Source organism: Eriocheir sinensis, chromosome 40 (genome assembly GCF_024679095.1).
Source record: "Eriocheir sinensis breed Jianghai 21 chromosome 40, ASM2467909v1, whole genome shotgun sequence".
Classification (NCBI taxonomy): Eukaryota; Metazoa; Arthropoda; class Malacostraca; order Decapoda; family Varunidae; genus Eriocheir; species Eriocheir sinensis.
This window is the reverse complement of record NC_066548.1, coordinates 2074882-2092183: the sequence shown is the minus strand read 5'-3', so window position 1 is coordinate 2092183 and position 17302 is coordinate 2074882. Positions and strand designations below refer to the sequence as shown.

Genomic DNA, 17302 nt, shown 5'->3' with positions numbered 1-17302 from the left:
TAAAATGCGAAAAAGAATATGCAAATGCTTACGTAATGATTATAAAATATTTTGTCACGGCACTTAGAATCCCTAAATTCCATCTAATCAAAATACAAAATTAGAAATCACAGCCTCATTGATATTACTAACTATTTTTGGCACGCTGCCATAAAGCTCAATTGTCTCTGGTCACTTTTTTTTAACAGGAACAATTGTCACAACTGGACCATCAAAGTTTACCTTACCCACACTTTCCTTGGAAGCTATTGATTAACCAACCCACAAAAATTAATAAACAAATGAGTGGCCTGCCAGCTGGTTATCAGAGCATAGATTCAAGCCATGATCTATAAATCCACATGTAATAATAGCAAATTTTATAAAATAAACAGGAGCTGTGAGAAGTTATCTCCACAGAAGGAAGTGCAGCAAGTTATACTAATATGTAAGGACTGTACAAAGGGGATAATTCATAAACAGCATAGATTTTTTCAGAAAGGAAGGGAAAAAAGAGGATCATATATACAAATGCAGGGATGACAATGTTAACTGAGTGCTACTGCATTCCTCCTCTTATCACATAGGGATTATTGCACATTCCTTGTTAAAAGATTTATAACCAACTCATACCTTACCTGAGTCTGTTTGGTATCCAGATTTATCATAGTCATTGAGGAACTCAAAATCCTTTTCTACCTTCTGAACCTTGAAGGTTTCATCACTATCCACCTTATTTCTCTGTTTTGCAAGGATTTGTTTCAGTTCTGATGACCTTGCTGTTTTATACTGTGGAGAAATGAAGGAAGGCATTATTTCAAATAAACATTTAAGATGAATTACTATCAAATTTAACAATTTATCAAAATAATGCTTCTTTATATTATCAATGAAGCGTGGTTGTTACTCACTCCAGACACGTTTCGCTGGACAGTAATTTGGGAGGCAAGACGAGCACCTTCTTTTGCCCCGCAATACTCTTCCAGCTGGTTTTTGTCTAACTTGAATAGTGCTTCTCCATCAATACCATCAAACTGCTTCATGATTCTGTCAGAAAAGTATTATGTTAAGAAATTTTACACAAGTGAATATTTCAAAAAAATTCCATTCAGGATCCAAATAAAAGCAGTGAATGTATAAGTGTTATGTTGAATGTCATTATTTAAGGTTTTTCCCTTCATATTGTACTTTGAAATGTTGCTATTGACAAATCGTTGAGTCTAAACCCATTACTTATTGTAGAGTGGATAGTTTAGTGAACCTATATTAAATTACAGAATGCTATGTGGAATGTGCAGGCCTTATCAGCTATAGAAGATGGACCGACAGGGTTGGGAAATGACTGTGTATAGAAGATGTGGTACAGATGACAGTAAAGGTATCAAGTGGGGAGTTACTGAATGGGTGAATGTACTACACTTTGGTGGATCACATGTAATAAGGATGTAAAAAGGCAAGCTTGTGAACAGTATTTATAAAGTTGCATAAAGCATCATGAGGTAGCTAAGAGACCATTTACCAGATGAACTGATGAAATTTTATGAAGCGAACTTATAGAGAGGTGGGGCACCAGATGTTAATATTGCAATTAGGGAGCATGAAAAACATGGGAGAAATTGAGACTAGCAGTGGCTACCCCATCATAAAGAGTTACAAGTGGAACATGGCAGCCATAGATAGATTCCATGATAAAGTGTTAAACATTTATACTTAAAATTTATGTAGAATGATATACACAAAGCATCACAATGAAGTATCACCGTTTAGAGAATCCTTTAATCTCCAGCCATTCCTGCACCTCCTGAGGAGAACTCTTCTGGTAAATGTAAGCATCAGGAGTCTTTACAATATCCAAATGAGGTCTCTGACGACGGAAGGATTCCAGGACAGCTTTTAGTTCAATGTTCATCATATCTGCAGTTGATCTTGCTGAAATTTACCATGAATATATTATTAATATTATCATCATCATCATCATATATAATTATCATTATTCTTCATCATTTTAATGGCAAAAAGATCTTGATTTTGACAGTTGATGGCTACTGTTAAAAATGTTGCTAAATTAAACTGCTAAGCAGGTGACATATCAAGTAAAAGGGTTGTATAAGCTGATAACTACTGTAGGAAGAGAGGAACACAACTTATTACTGGCTATCAACAAACATAAGGATCACAATTCAAGTGTATATATTAATTTATTGCTTCTAGAGTTTCCTCTTGGATGAGTGTGTTTTTCCCCTAAACCTCTTAATACTGATGTCTCGCAGGGCTCTGTCCTATTTCCCACTCTCTGTTGTTGTTCCAAAACAAACTGTCCTATCCACTCCTACACCAATGACTCTGCTCTGCATTACTCAACATCTTTTGCCAGAAGACCCTCCCAACAGGAACTACGTGATTCTAGGCTGGAGACTGCAGAATGCTTAACCTCAGACCTTACTATCATTTCTGAATGAGGCAAAAGGAACTTGGTGTCCTTCAACGCCTCAAAAACTCAATTTCTCCACCTGTCAACTCAAAACAGTCTCCCAAACACCTATCCCCTATTCTTCAATAACACTCAGCTGTCACCTTCTACAATAAACATCCTCAGTCTACTGTTAATTCAAAATCTCAACTGGAAACCTCATATCTCTTCCCTTCCTAAATCTTCTTCCTCGAAGCTGAGCGTTCTGTATTGTCTCTGCCAGTTCTTTTCCCCCTCCCTTTTTCAGGGGGAGAACTGTCTTCAGTGAATGGTAACGAGGAGGCAGTGAGCAGCGAGTTTTTTTTTCATTTTTTTTTTCAGATATTTTTTTGACCTTGAGCTGCTTCCTTTACTCTCAAAGAAAAAATAAATAAAATTGTTTAGTTCCAACGCCTCAACACCATGAATGCTGGAGATTCTGTAATATTCTTTTACTTTTCTGTCTTACTCCAGCAAACAACTCAACTCTTGAGATCACATTCTTTGTACAAAATACTACATGGAGGAACTTACTAGTGCCATACATTTGTTCAGCATTAGTGGGTCTAGAACTACGAGATCTTGTTGCAAGAACAGGAGCTGCTTGATGAGTGGGCATGGGTGGAGGAACGGGTGGAGCAGGTGGAATGTTAGCGGGTTTGGCCTTACGTGGTGTTGGAACCTCCTCTTCACTGGAATCATCAGACTTGCCTTTGCAGCAAAAAAGAATGGAAAAAAGGAAAAAAAAGGGGGAAGAAAAAAAAATAACACCATTAGTATGCAATAAATAAATAGAGAGCAAATGAATGATTTTATATATATATATATATATATATATATATAAATATATATAAATATATATATATATATATATATATATATATATATATATATATATATATATATATATATATATATATATATATATATATATATATATATATATATATATATTACACACACTATATATTTTTTCCAGATATCGTACTTATGAAATTGAAGTAGTGAATGAAAGCAGAAAATTCCAGTACCCAAACAAATGAGACTGAGGTGCAACAAAACAACGAGAGACATCACAAGGCACAATTTCAAGAAGCAGATCACACATATATACTACTTTAAAACACCTAAAACCTCATACCCTTTATGTGCTCAGTAGAGATTGTTATTACTGTGCAACAATGATACATCTAGTCCTCACTTCAACAACTACAGATAAATACCCCATTAACTCTATGGTGCCCTTCTCATTTTGTTTTTTAATAAACTCAATAAACTTGAAAACTGACTCACCTGCCACAGTAAGTGTTTTCCTTTCCACCTTCACCAGACTGCACATATTGTTAGAGGCTGTCATGAGGTTCTACACCTGAAACTGTACCCTCCCTCCCTAACAAGAGCTGCTTTTAAACCTAGACGATGCATCACTACAATCAAGCTGGACAAATTAGGAATAGGTTTACGAGAAAGGACAACAGTGAATGAATGCTCTAGAGTAAAATTATTGATATTGGAACATGCAAGGTAAGAGCCAATTGCAAATAAGTGTTGTATGATGAAAATTAATAGATGATAATTTACGGTAAAAGAGTTAAAAATATTTTGGCTTGATCCAGCATAAGAGGATTTCAATAATGGTATAGTACCTGAGTAACTATAAAACTTAAGCAACAGTGTATAAATATGCATGAGCAGATGTGTTTGTAGGAAAACTGAAGAAAAGACAAATGCCAGAGGATGAGTATTCAAATGGAAGAGGGGTTCTGTTTATGAAGCATACCTGTGACATGAAAATTATGGCTATCCAAAGTGAAGATAATGTGTATAAGGAGTTTAGTGTGGCAAGAAAAGGTGAGGAAATAGATTGCACTACCGTAATTTAGCTATATGGGTAGAAAGGATGAGGATGAGATGGTAAGGAACAGATACAAGAGTAATATGGATGTTTCATGTACGTAAGTATTGCTTCCCTATAAAATGTAACGGCAGATTTTCTGGATATTTTTGATAAGGAAGTTGAAGAGGGTTGAGGATTGGAGCATTACAGAAGTATAGGCAGGAAACAATGGAGACACTATTTCTACATCCACCATTTTGAGGGAGCTCTGAGAAGCATGTCAAATACAGATATAGATTAGGCACCCAATATTGATTATCTTCTGCACATCGCAACTCCGCTAACTTATCTCTTGGTACAAATAATGTGTGAACTTACCGAGGAATCTGCTTATACATTCTCCCTGAAAATACAGGTCTCAAACGAAAAGGAAATCATCAGTTCAATATTTCACAGGTATTGGCAGTGGTGCAAAGTTTGCTTTTGGCTCTGTTGACATCACTGTACCCTTAATTCAGGACATACTGAATAAAAATATATTTTAGCATGGTTTATTAAAATTATCAATAATACATACTATATTTGTGAGTTCATATGCCATAACCATCTACCTTTATAATGAAAATAATTCTTATGTTACAAATGTACAGGAGATTCTTTACATGTGTTACTGCAATTAAATCTTGTTAATACTCATTTCTGAATGATGAAATTTGCAATAAACAAATACTGACAAAAATCCCTAAAATCATTTAATTTCGTGTTCAAATATTAGTGCCAAGATTTGATGAGGCCCAAATGTTCCCAGGTGACAGTTAGTCCAAGAAAAGTCTTTAGTCAACTGTTAGTCTCTTGAATGAGACAAAGCAAGAGGTAAGTAAGTCACTGTCGTATCATGAAGCAAAATTCATTAAGTGTAATTGGAAAAGCAAGAAAATGCTATCTTTGTTGCTATTTAAGTCATCATTAGTCAACAGAGCCGTCCACTATAACCCTCCACCTTGCATGCAGTCTTTGTCTTCTTTAAATTATTCACAACTATAGGAAGGAAGGTTATTTAGCAGTGCCATTTAAGTATTGTGATTCAAAGGGAAGTTAAATTTTTCCACACTCTCATCTATAACTGTACGTGCCTTAATATTCTACCACATGTCACAAACAGTCAACTAAACAGAGATGAAGGTCCTACAGTAGAGGAGGTTGAGGTTGGGGACTGGGATTCCCCCTTAATTCCCTCTTTTTGTCTATACCACTAATCACAATAGTAGCATTTTTTTACTCCCCACTCTATCAATATGGGAGATGGGTTTATCAATCACGGTGATGCTGAATTCTCTTTTAAAAATACTGTACCTTACTTATTCCCAAAGCAAAATTTTAAGATTAGAAATTTAACTTGCAATGTTACTTTTATCTGTGTTATCAGTTATCAGTGTTTTATTTCTTCTAATAGGGAAACGGCAATTTTATCACCTTGAAACTGTATATTTTATTATTTACTAGTGCACAACAGAAAGCACATACTTTTAGACCCTATGACCACTATAATTGATTTATATTGACTTGAACATAAGAGAAATCTTAGTTTATATGTATTATAATATGGTGTCATTGAGCGGGTGATACGATGCACCTCCCTCAAGGTATGCCTTTACTGATCATATTAATTGATACTTGGAAAAAAACATATCTACAACTGCGGTCTCACTCCTCAGATCATTCTCATCATAATGGGTGATTACGTGTAAAGTTCTCATCTGTGACTGTTCGTTTTTAACCCGGTAGCAGTGACGGGCCAAATTTGTGGCTTTACCGTGTAAAAGCGACGGGCCAAAATTGTGCCATGATGTAAACCCACCCAAAAAAGATGATACATAAACTGATCACAAATGCTTTGATATCTATTATGCTCATGGTTTGTGTGGATGATGATTTTTTCTCATTTTTCTTGCTTAGAGGGACCATTAAGAAACAGGATCCCCGCAGCTACCGGGTTAAATGTCTTCCTTCCTACAGTTACCTCATTCATTTTTCATATTTTTCCTTCTCATCCACTTTGATTCTATTAATCAAGATAAAATTTTATTTAGATATGAACTGGTAATGATGTACAGAAAAAAGACATGGCAGAATCTGCTGACCTTCCATCATGTACAAGGAAGCAGTGTTAAATAACCCCCCTTCAGTTTTAGGACAAAAGTAAATATACATTACCTGATACTCAGCAGCCTTCTAATAATAATAGACGCTATGAGGACCATCATGTAACTGACAGTGTATAGAACAAAAAAATATATTCATGCATAATGTGCTTTTCATATGCAGCAAAGCATAAAAAAAATCTGTCTGAAATTACTACTGCTGTACTACTGTGTCTACTGCTGCCACTACAATACCTGTGAATCTACTTCAGAGGAAAGTAATATACTGAAGCTCCTCCAAACAAACAATAACAGAATCATTTCATCAAGCATAAAAAGCAAGAAATGTCATGTATGATTGCCATAATGTTTGACAAATAGGTCTTACTCAAATATTCAAATAACACATGTTGGTTTTTTTGTTGAATAATTTTTCATCATGTTTTTGTGGTCAACATTAGTGATGAATAAAAGACTCCCCTTTTGTGTGTGTGTGTGTGTGTTTTGAGTGTGAGTGAGTGTGAGTGTGTGTGTGTGTGTAAAGTTTATCTATCTATCTATCTATAAACAAGTCAACAGGTAACCTCATACATATATAGCCGAGAGAAAGTGTATATTATGGGAATCCTCTAGTTGATTTTTATTAGTATCAGCAAGACCTTGATACCAAACATCAAACATTAGGGCAATCAATCCACACACTCGAAGAGAGAAAACATGCAAGCAAAGTCACAGGTCTGTACAGAAGCATGTGAAAAGTCATATATTATCTGAGCAATTAATGGGATTTTAAGAGTAAATGAAGAGAACAATTCAAGCAATAGTCTTCTATCACACTTGTGCATGTCAATGATAAAAGTAATTCTGTACACAGATAGATACCCAAAAAACACTTAACATTAATTACAAGTTATATTTTCATGTTTAAGAAATTGAAGAGTGATTATAAATTGACGGCATAAGTATGAACAAAATAACAACTTATATTACTCTAAAAAGAATATCAGTTTATGCACCAAGACCTGTGCACTTACAAGTTGAATTTCACAGTGATTTAGAAGTAATATTTCCTCATAATAAACATCCATGCAAACTTGTATGAATGCATGACTGATTTATATCAACTTTGCATTATTGATTTATTAATGTATTACTGTTGCTAGAAGGAGTATGCATAAATAATTAGAAAAACTTGAGGCTTGTATACTTCTTTTGGACACCAACAATAGTAAAAAATCACTAATGGAGCTGCATACTTACCAGGCCCAACAGTAACAAATACAACTACTTTTACTTCCCTTACATTCAGTAGGATGACAAACAATTATAGTACATACAAACACAAAGCTGCTATGATGGACATTCTACATACCAAAGCAAGTGTCAAAACAGGACAGTGCATGGTGCAAAAAATTTCATAGCAATACAAAGGAAGAGGTCAATATAAGTTTCAGTTACTTTGCAAGGATAATGGTCAAGTATTTCCCTCTTCTTCTGTAGTTGCTTATTAAATACAAGTATACTCATTAACAGGCTAATCCATTTCCTTTTTGTGAACCACATTACTTAGATATACTTCATAAATTGCAACAAGAAATGAAAATGACTACAACTGGAGAAATATACCAGCACTTATAATTCTATAGGTAAGAACTAGAAATATCTGAATTCACCTTTCTTGCCTTGGCGCTCTTTCCAGGGCTGTGGGACAGCGCGCCGCACGTCATCCTGTGAAAAAAGTCTTTATGACCTACCATACACTTACAGTAACAGCAATTGCAGCAGCACCATCAAAAGAAAAACAAAAACAATGTTTATGATTTAGAAAGAAAAAAAATCCAGTTAACTTTTGTATGACCTTTTCTGCGATAAAAAATAGGTAATTACAATGGCTACAAAAATGAGTTCCATTAAAAACTAAGGTCTAATATTAATTTCCCTGAGTGCAAAGGGTTGGATCTTACCTGATCTGGAGTATAAGGAGTAACAATGGTGTGAGGTACATGGGCAGCTTGGCCACGAGCATTTACTGCTTTCCACCACTTGCGGCTGTCATCTAACACCTGGCAAGTAATTAACATAGTGACAACTGCAACAACAATCAGGATAATGCCATAAAAAGAAAATTATAATATTGTTTATAAAAATAATTACACATCAAGTTCCACAGATACATTCTTATGAACATTTCCTTACCTCTAAGTACTCCCCGCGGACAACAGTCAATTCTTTGTCATTGTTGGCTGTGCGAGGGTATGTGACCTGTACAATTTTAGCTCCACGTGCTTTAAGATCACTTAGCCACCGCTGCTGGTGCTTATCAAATGTTGACTGATCCATTGACTCCTGTGAAATATCACTCCGACCAGCTTGTGGATACTCGGATGGAGGTGTCATAGACCGGGGTCTGCAAGAGTCATGTATTTCAGTTGGGATTAAGTAATTTAAATACGCAACCTCCACCAGAAAAAAAACATCAGGAGTGATAATGGTGATGCAAAGGGAGTAACATTCAGACAACCTGGACTTCTAAATGGCAGGATAAGTCCACATTGAACTTTGTATTCATCATCAATCCCAGTGTTGTACAAAATGGGAGAGTGATCATATAAATATTGAAACAGGTATTAATAAGGAATACGGTTGAAGGATGAAACAAAACAAAAGTAGATATAATAATGTTTAAGCCAAACTATGACTCCCTATGGTAGTGTTACTATGGTAGTGTTCCTGAATCTTTTCTGATCTAAACACCACTGTACTTCAGCAAAGGTAGCGCAGCACCTCTTTAGTAAAGCTCAGGTTGTTCAGCACCTTATATTTGTCTTAGCCCTGACATCACGACACCTGGAGATTAGCAACCATCACACATTCTATTTATTAGTATAATTTCACTTACCTTTGTTAGCTTATGAATTTTTCTAATTGAAAGGTGTTCAGATGATTTCTCCTCCAGATATGTTAATTAATGGTATTTATTGTCCGAGTCTGAATCCATCTACCTTTTTGTTAAGCATGAAAACTGTAGTGATGATGATGGAGGGTTGCTGGACGCCCACACTTACCTGTCTTCTCTTGCATAATAACGCCCCAAGGGAGGTGAAGGTTCCCTGCGGTCTGAGTCATAAAAGTCGCTTGAATACTCATCGCTGCGCAGACGGCCTTGCCTTATCTCAGCCTGTTGAGATTCATGTTCAAATCTTACCAAGGGAAATTATTTCATCAATACATAACAAATTTGATTAGTTGTCCAACCATGGAAACTTTACCACGCCACTTATATTTATACTGGAATGTAAATGAAATGACAACCATAAGGAAACAATATTTAGAAAATGACCAAGATTTGAAGGGATTCAGAGCTACATCAAAATAAAGTCCTGAATAGTAGGGCTTTCTGAGTGCTAAGAACACTTACATAGATGCAGTCATCCTTGCACATTTAAATGAAGAGAAAAAATGCATAATTAAGAATAGATAGACTTTACCATTTGCTTTCAAAATGTTAGTATTTTCTACACTTTCTGTTAATTCATGATAATAAAATAATGCATGAAAATCACAAATCTAAACACCACACTCAATGGCTTACTTCACGATGGCCACTCCTTAAATCTTCTGCTCTTGTTCTCTTTCCTTCAGATGCAACCTCGGAGGCAAGAACACTGGATCGATCACGGGAGTCCTCAGCCAGCTCAGGGGCCCACCCATTGGAAAATACTGAAAATTAAATTGCTTTTGAACCACAATTTTGCAATACATAAAAAATTCATGGTGAAACCAAATTTCCTATCAGTATGTATGTGATATCCTACAGGAACCCCTCCGTCATTTGACAGGGTTGAGGAAGCATCCTGAATGTCTACGTCGCTTATTTCCCAAGTTTGACACAGAATTTGATGATTGTTCTCTGTTCAAGTTTGAGGTTCATAGTGAAATTGCAAATGAGCATGTACACGTGATCATGAAAACGCATATAACACAGGTCATGATATTGACGGGTTGACAACATGTGACATACTGACAAATGAAAGATACTGCTTGCTCCCCTGGGGCTCACATCAGCATTAGTATGTGAACTTTTGGATTGCACCTCATAGCTGCCTGCTTTGGGAAAGAAATGTTTACTGTCAAAAGACTGAATAAAAAGGATAAAGCAATGCTACACAGCAAAAAACACCAAGATTACCTGGCTGGTATGGTGGAACATTGTATTTCCACAGGCTGCGAGGTACACACCAGGTTTCTCCAAGGCTTTGCCATATTTCCGTCTCTCGGGAAGTCAAGCAATTTGTAAGTAGCTCAACAGCATCTGCTGTGAGTAATGGAGACAGCACCTACAAGCAAGAAATAACTCTATATTAAAAATTATAAAGTAAAATCTTTCAAAAGTAAACTCAACCACCACATCCTCTAACCATGTAGATACCTGTAAGGCAATCACACAATTCCCTGGTTTGACAGAATTTGATTTGAGAGAATATACTTTAAGTTTATGAACACAATTAAACTAGTAGCACTATATATGCATAGTGCTTGTTGTTGAAAGAAATTGTGGTGGTGGACTGCAAGAATGACCTAACAGTACCACCAAAAGTGCAAACCGAGAGTAGAGAGTTGGAAGAAACAAAACAAAATGTGAATTTTAGTAAAAAATCTGTCCAAATTTGTCAGCTTGGATCTAACTGTATTTCTGCCAATTACACACAATGGGAGTGAAAATTGTATCCTTCTTTTTGGACAGCATCCTTTGGTGTATAAGAAAATTCTTCAAATAGGATTAGCATTACCTTGCCAGGAAGGTTTGGTCCATAGTTGGAGTCCCGTGAGGCATCCACAATGAGAGCAAGTGGGGTGAAGAGGAAGTGCACCAGCTCAGGGGCGTTGGGGTCATGGATATGGGCCTTCAGCTTTGCCTGTATGTCATGAGAAGTATTGCATAAGAATCATATACATATATGAAAATAAACATGTAAGACTGATATTACTGTTAAGTTTTGTTAATTTTATAAATTAATTATATTCTGTTGACTGCAGATCAGCAAGTTACACTAGAATCTCATCAATTTAGAATGTTTTACATGAAGATTGGTATCCAAGGTTGTCAAAGGTGTATGGCATCAATAAATAAAAACTGTAAAAGTGATGTTTCCAGCAAACACCTTTTCTAACCAAAAATGATCCAGATAAACATGGAGGAGGAAGAAAGAATTGGGAGAGCAAAATAATTTATCAATACACTAGAGAAGATAGAAGGAAGAAAATGATAATATGGAAGAAAATGTTCTTTCATACCCGTGACAAGTTTGCTGTACTTGCAAAAGTAATAAGCAGCGACAAATAGGAAGTGATGTGTGATGGATGAAGAGGAAGATCTCACAAGAAAGGATGTGTGGAAGGTAAATGATGTGCTAAGGAGGGTAAAGGATAAATGGAATGACTGCCATAAATCATTCATATGGATTTTTTTTGTAAAGGATAATAATCAAGTGCCGAATAGTCAGTGGTTGGTCAATGTACAGTATTAAGGATATTTATAAAACAAAAAAGTAGTTTAAAAAGTCTTCAATGCAGCATGGGATAGGAAGAGAGAAAAAAAAGACAAATTACTTGTAGGTTTCAGGAAATACTAGACATAAGAAAATGAAAAACAAAAAGAGAAATGTGTATATATACTATCTGGTACTAGTGAACAGGTATATAGATAAACAGACAAGAGTGGTAATTCTTATAAATGACTTCTACAACTTAGTTTGCATAATAAAAAATGTGACCTAGATACATCCAATGAATCCGCCCACTTACCAAAAGATTGAATGAGAGTTTGAACTTTTGAAAAATGTCGACGAATTCACGTTCTGGGGGTGGCTTGGCTCGCATGGACAAGAGCCCATCGCCTATATCTTTCTTCTTTGATTTACGAGACCTGAAACAAAGTAAATGTCCTGATGAGCATTTTACATGGCCGAATGTGGCATAGTAAGGCAGCACAGAACTGTTTCCATTCATTATAATAAATAATAAATAAGTCATGTGGAGTGCTCACCTGCGGCGCCGCTCCAACTCTCTGGTGGCCGCTGCAGTGTGTTGGAGGCGTGCAATAAACCTCTCAATGTCATCAAAGCAGGAGTTGAGGATGGCCACGTCTCTCTCATACTTCTCACTGCTCGTTGAAGACACGTCATCGTTGTGGCTCACACTTGATCTTTCTGACCTTGGTCCTCGTGCCTCACCCCGTACCTCACTGTCAGCTGAAAGATAGATGAGTACTCTGATAATAATTGATTAAAAATTATCTTAAAATGTTATACCACTGCAGGTACTGCCTGTGGTTGACACCTGGCTTTTGAGTAGCCACCTCTCCTGTGCTGACTGTCTGCACTGAACGTAAAAATGCAGGTGCCTATAATAGTAATGTATTAACACATGACCAAATCATCTTGGGTGTCATATTACCTGTTTAGCTTTATGATTTTACCCAGTTTCCAAAGAACAGCATAATTACTTGATAAATTCAACCTGCAACACTGGAAACTGATTTTTAGTGGTTTTCTTGAAGCATTGATTCCATCTCACACATTTTGCAAAATTATGAAAAATAACCATTTCATATATGAGCAAGGATTGTATAACATGACAGATGCTATCTATCATTATAACAGAAATCACTGGTCAGTGTATTTCCAGCTAAACAGGAATACTGTAGGGAGTCTGTCTCCAACCAATATGGTAGATAGTCACAGCTCATTGGCACCAGACCCTTAAGTAGGAAGACTCAGGCCATTTGCTGTCCTGACTCTATGCCGCTCATGCTCACTGCCTCCTACCCAGTGCTCCTGCCAGAACACAAGCTGCTGAAATTTCAAATACTACCATTTTTATCTATTGATGATGAGCTTGTGTTCAGGCAGAAGCGCTGGGTAGGAGGCAGTGATCCTGAACAGCAAAGATGCAAGATGGCATCTGGGGAACCTATGGCCAAAGCCTTCCTATCTACGGCTCTGACCTTATTAAATATTCTTGGTCAGAACGTTATTCAAGGACACAGTCTTCAGTAACTGGGCTCACCTCGCATCATCTCTGCTGTCATGTGGAGGTAAGCACGGCGGGCACGGGCCACCTCATTGTCATCTTGGTGCACCATGGTTCATAGAGTTAGAACTAATGTCTTTCTGGAGGGTCACTTGTTTTCTAGCCTTTCCTAGTTACTCTTGTCATGACGATGTATCTGAATCACTGCTTATATGATCAGAGCTAACTGCATCTTGACTGGCTATTTTTGTCGTTCTCAATTTCCTGCTTCAATTATTTTCTCGTCATGCCCATGCTGCTGTGAGTCACTGGTTGTCAAAATGAACTAATGACCGCATGTTTCTAAGTGAGGAAAAGCTTCGTCATCACTAGAGACAGAAGTGTAACAACGTCACTTGTTTTCCAGTGTGCATAAATTAGTTATTCTTGTCGTTCTCATTGTCGAGTGACTGGGTTATGATGAAAAGGACCAACTCTCACAAGAAGGGAAGCTTTGTGTTTCTTCTTAGAGGCGACAATATTAGTATGAAATAAAGTCATCACAAGCAACAATAATTTTGATATAATAATAAAGGGCCACTCAAAAATTATGTAATGTTTTTTTGGTAACTTTGACACCCCCTCCCATCCCCATCCCGTATGACACATGTTCAGACCCCGCCCTGGGAAATTGGGACACCACTAGTAACCCCTTCTGTTAGGTTTCCATTTTTTTTTCAAATGCAATACCAGTCTAGCCTAATACCAGCAAATTATTCTCTTTAGGTTTTCTTAATGATTTTACGAAAAAAATCCCCTTTACCTAACTTTCGTATCTCAAGAAACAAAAAAATAAATCTGAAAATGTCACGTAAGAAGACGAGGCTGTTTTCCCCACTCCCCCTGTCACCCTCACAACACTTCACTACACCTACTCTGAGTAACCTCCCCCTTGGGCGATACGTAATCTTTGAACGGTCCCCAAGGCTCAGCTGTCAACTATACAATCCTTTAACACATGACGGAACTCAACACTAGAATGAAATGACAATTATTGCCGTGAATACTTCAGAATCATACAGTTTCCAATATTTAGTAAGTATTAAATCGACAACGCAACCCCATATAAATCACTACATAGCAAAGAAAGTACTCGTAGTATTTGAAAAACGAATATAACATGGAGTGAGAAGTGGGAATGTCGTCAGCGGGCGGTTTGGCTCCCACGAGATGAAAACGGACGGGCAACATTGTGATGACCATTCCGACAAACGGTAACCAAAACAACTTCACGGCTGCTTCATTCGAGCTGTTATCCGGTGATTTGTTTCGGGACCGAATCGAAACACAATCTCGGCAGAATTGAAAAGGTAGAAAGAAGACTCCGTGATAGGAAGATAATTGATGAGAAAGTTCATGAACTCCACTATGTCCACAATGACTGTGTGGAACCCCCGAATAGATAAGCATACTCCATACAAAGCCCTTGGTATATGGTTAGTATCTGTGAGGGGGGGGAAGAACAGGTGGAAATGATACAGAACGCAAGTAATACAAATAGTTTCTCCAATCTCATTCTCGTGTAGCATAATTATGAACTACGTCACCCTCTACAACGAACTGCTGAATAAAGAACCTTCCATCAACAAAATCCATGTTTGAGACGAAAAAGATCGGTCGGGATTCGAACCGTTAATGTCGAATATAATGAACTCAAGCATTTCTGATATCAATGAAACCGTCATCCCTTCTGCTGCTGCTATACAATAACTACAAAGTTGCTATCGTCGCCGTCCTTAGCCTTTAACTTGCTATCGTCGTCGTCCTTAGCCTGTAACTTGCTATCGTCGCCGTCCTTAGCCTGTAACTTGCTATCGTCGTCGTCCTTAGCCTTTAACTTGCTATCGTCGTCGTCCTTAGCCTTTAACTTGCTATCGTCGTGGTCCTTAGCCTTTAACTTGCTATCGTCGTCGTCCTTAGCCTGTAACTTGCTATCGTCGTCGTCCTTAGCCTTTAACTTGCTATCGTCGTCGTCCTTAGCCTGTAACTTGCTATCGTCGTCGTCCTTAGCCTTTAACTTGCTATCGTCGCCGTCCTTAGCCTTTAACTTGCTATCGTCGTCGTCCTTAGCCTTTAACTTGCTATCGTCGTCGTCCTTAGCCTGTAACTTGCTATCGTCGTCGTCCTTAGCCTTTAACTTGCTATCGTCGTCGTCCTTAGCCTGTAACTTGCTATCGTCGTCGTCCTTAGCCTGTAACTTGCTATCGTCGTCGTCCTTAGCCTTCAGCATCACCACTACAAAGCTATGAAGACAGCTGTCACACCACTGCTCGTCTGCACCCGTTGTACTCACTCTCACAGGCTTCAGGAACATTCAACACTAGTTTTACTTTCTAAGAGAATACACGCCAGATGGGTTACTAAACCATTGTTGCGGCGAAGCGCACTCCGCCAGATGGCTACCCTCCGTGACTCTACATGGATGAATACTATACATTGCATTAATTTCCTGTTGACTGTAACGATGTATGTACAATTAAACAAAGCACAAATTTTCTAAGTAGGGGTATTAAGGACCCTTGATGTGGTTTGCAGAAAATGAGCTGGGTTAAGAATCTCGTCTCCGAGTCTCAGTTGGTCAAACTAAGGTTTCAACTCGTGCGTTAGCTAATGCATCTATCAGGGAACTGCATTTCTTGACATCCCTCGAGCATATCTTTCATTTTTTTTTTTTTTTTTTTACAGCAAAGGAGACAGTACACGGGCGAGAAAAAAAAGAAAACAATGAAAAAAAAAGAAGCCCGCTACTTACTGCTCCTGAATAGAGTACAGAGGAGTGGCCAAAGAGAGGTCTACTACTACTACTACTACTAAAACAGCCCGCTACTCGCTCCTCCTGTAAAGAATCCGAAGAGGTGGCCGAACTAGCAGTCAATTACGTGAGAATTACAAGTCCATGTCCTCTAGCTGCTCCCCTATCTCATATCAGCACATCTCTCTTAGTTACATATAGTCCTTTCACCGCCCTGACCACTGCAATCATGTCAACTCCCTCCCTTCCTCGCTTCACCCGCGAACATTTTTTTCTATACTCTCGTGCAAGCAAGTGGCTAGTTCGGACGTTTCTGTTAGGCTGGCCCAGTTTAAGCGGCCACTTACGCGATAGGTCAGAGGTGTGAGGAAGGGGGGGGATTCAGGTTAAGAGAAAGGTGATGCTGATACTAAGAATGAACGTGGCAAGTGAGAGGAGGAGGAGGCTTAGAGGAGATGCCCGGAGGAAAAAAATATGTTGAGAAGACTTGAAGCAATAATAGGAAGGTGCAAACGAGGCGACATGTAGAGGCGAGTGGGATAGGAAGGGAAGACAAGTCGTAAGGGCTTGTATGCGAGGGGACGTAGCGGCAGTATTCATTGAGGCGCTGGCCTAACACTTCTTGCTGCTGCCGTGTTAGTAATAGTGTCGATGGTAGTGGTGGTGGTGGCGGGTGGTAGGGGTGTTGCTAAGAGCGGACCCGTGAGGCAATGACCAGCCACTACACAAATTTCGCTGTCGCAAGCCTTCCACGGTGACCACAACTCCCCGCCGCCACGCACCCACTCTTCCCAGCGAGGCCTCCACCAGCCTTCCCACTCTTTCATTTCAGCCTTTTACGGTGGACTTCAAACACCTGGACGGACGGTCAGGTGGATAAAAAGGCAGGTACAGATGTTTTAATGCACCACAAAATTAACATCTAACCCGTCCGCTGCGATACACACGGATTTCGCCTTCATTGGTAGCCCGGTAACATATACACCCACGTCTTTCTCTGCCTGTATGGTGGATAGTGGATGTGGATAGTGTTTCCCATGTGGTATTAGTATGCTGGATTTCCCCTCCAAACG

The 17302-nt window shown here is 38.2% G+C and overlaps 1 protein-coding gene across 6 annotated transcripts in view; it reads right to left on the bottom strand.

Moving 5' to 3' along the window:
• Nucleotides 1–17302, bottom strand: part of LOC127009193 (epidermal growth factor receptor kinase substrate 8-like) — a 121524-nt gene that overhangs the window by 1227 nt on the left and 102995 nt on the right. For all 6 annotated transcript variants that reach the window (XM_050882020.1, XM_050882022.1, XM_050882021.1 and 3 more), the window contains 13 exons: nt 12453–12657; nt 12212–12332; nt 11197–11322; nt 10596–10743; nt 9999–10126; nt 9472–9584; nt 8603–8813; nt 8371–8469; nt 8080–8134; nt 2963–3139; nt 1740–1908; nt 891–1026; nt 618–768 (listed from right to left, as the gene is read on the bottom strand). In XM_050882020.1, coding sequence (XP_050737977.1) covers nt 618–768; nt 891–1026; nt 1740–1908; nt 2963–3139; nt 8080–8134; nt 8371–8469; nt 8603–8813; nt 9472–9584; nt 9999–10126; nt 10596–10743; nt 11197–11322; nt 12212–12332; nt 12453–12657 — 1839 coding nt within the window. The remainder of the gene's footprint in view (nt 1–617; nt 769–890; nt 1027–1739; nt 1909–2962; nt 3140–8079; nt 8135–8370; nt 8470–8602; nt 8814–9471; nt 9585–9998; nt 10127–10595; nt 10744–11196; nt 11323–12211; nt 12333–12452; nt 12658–17302) is intronic.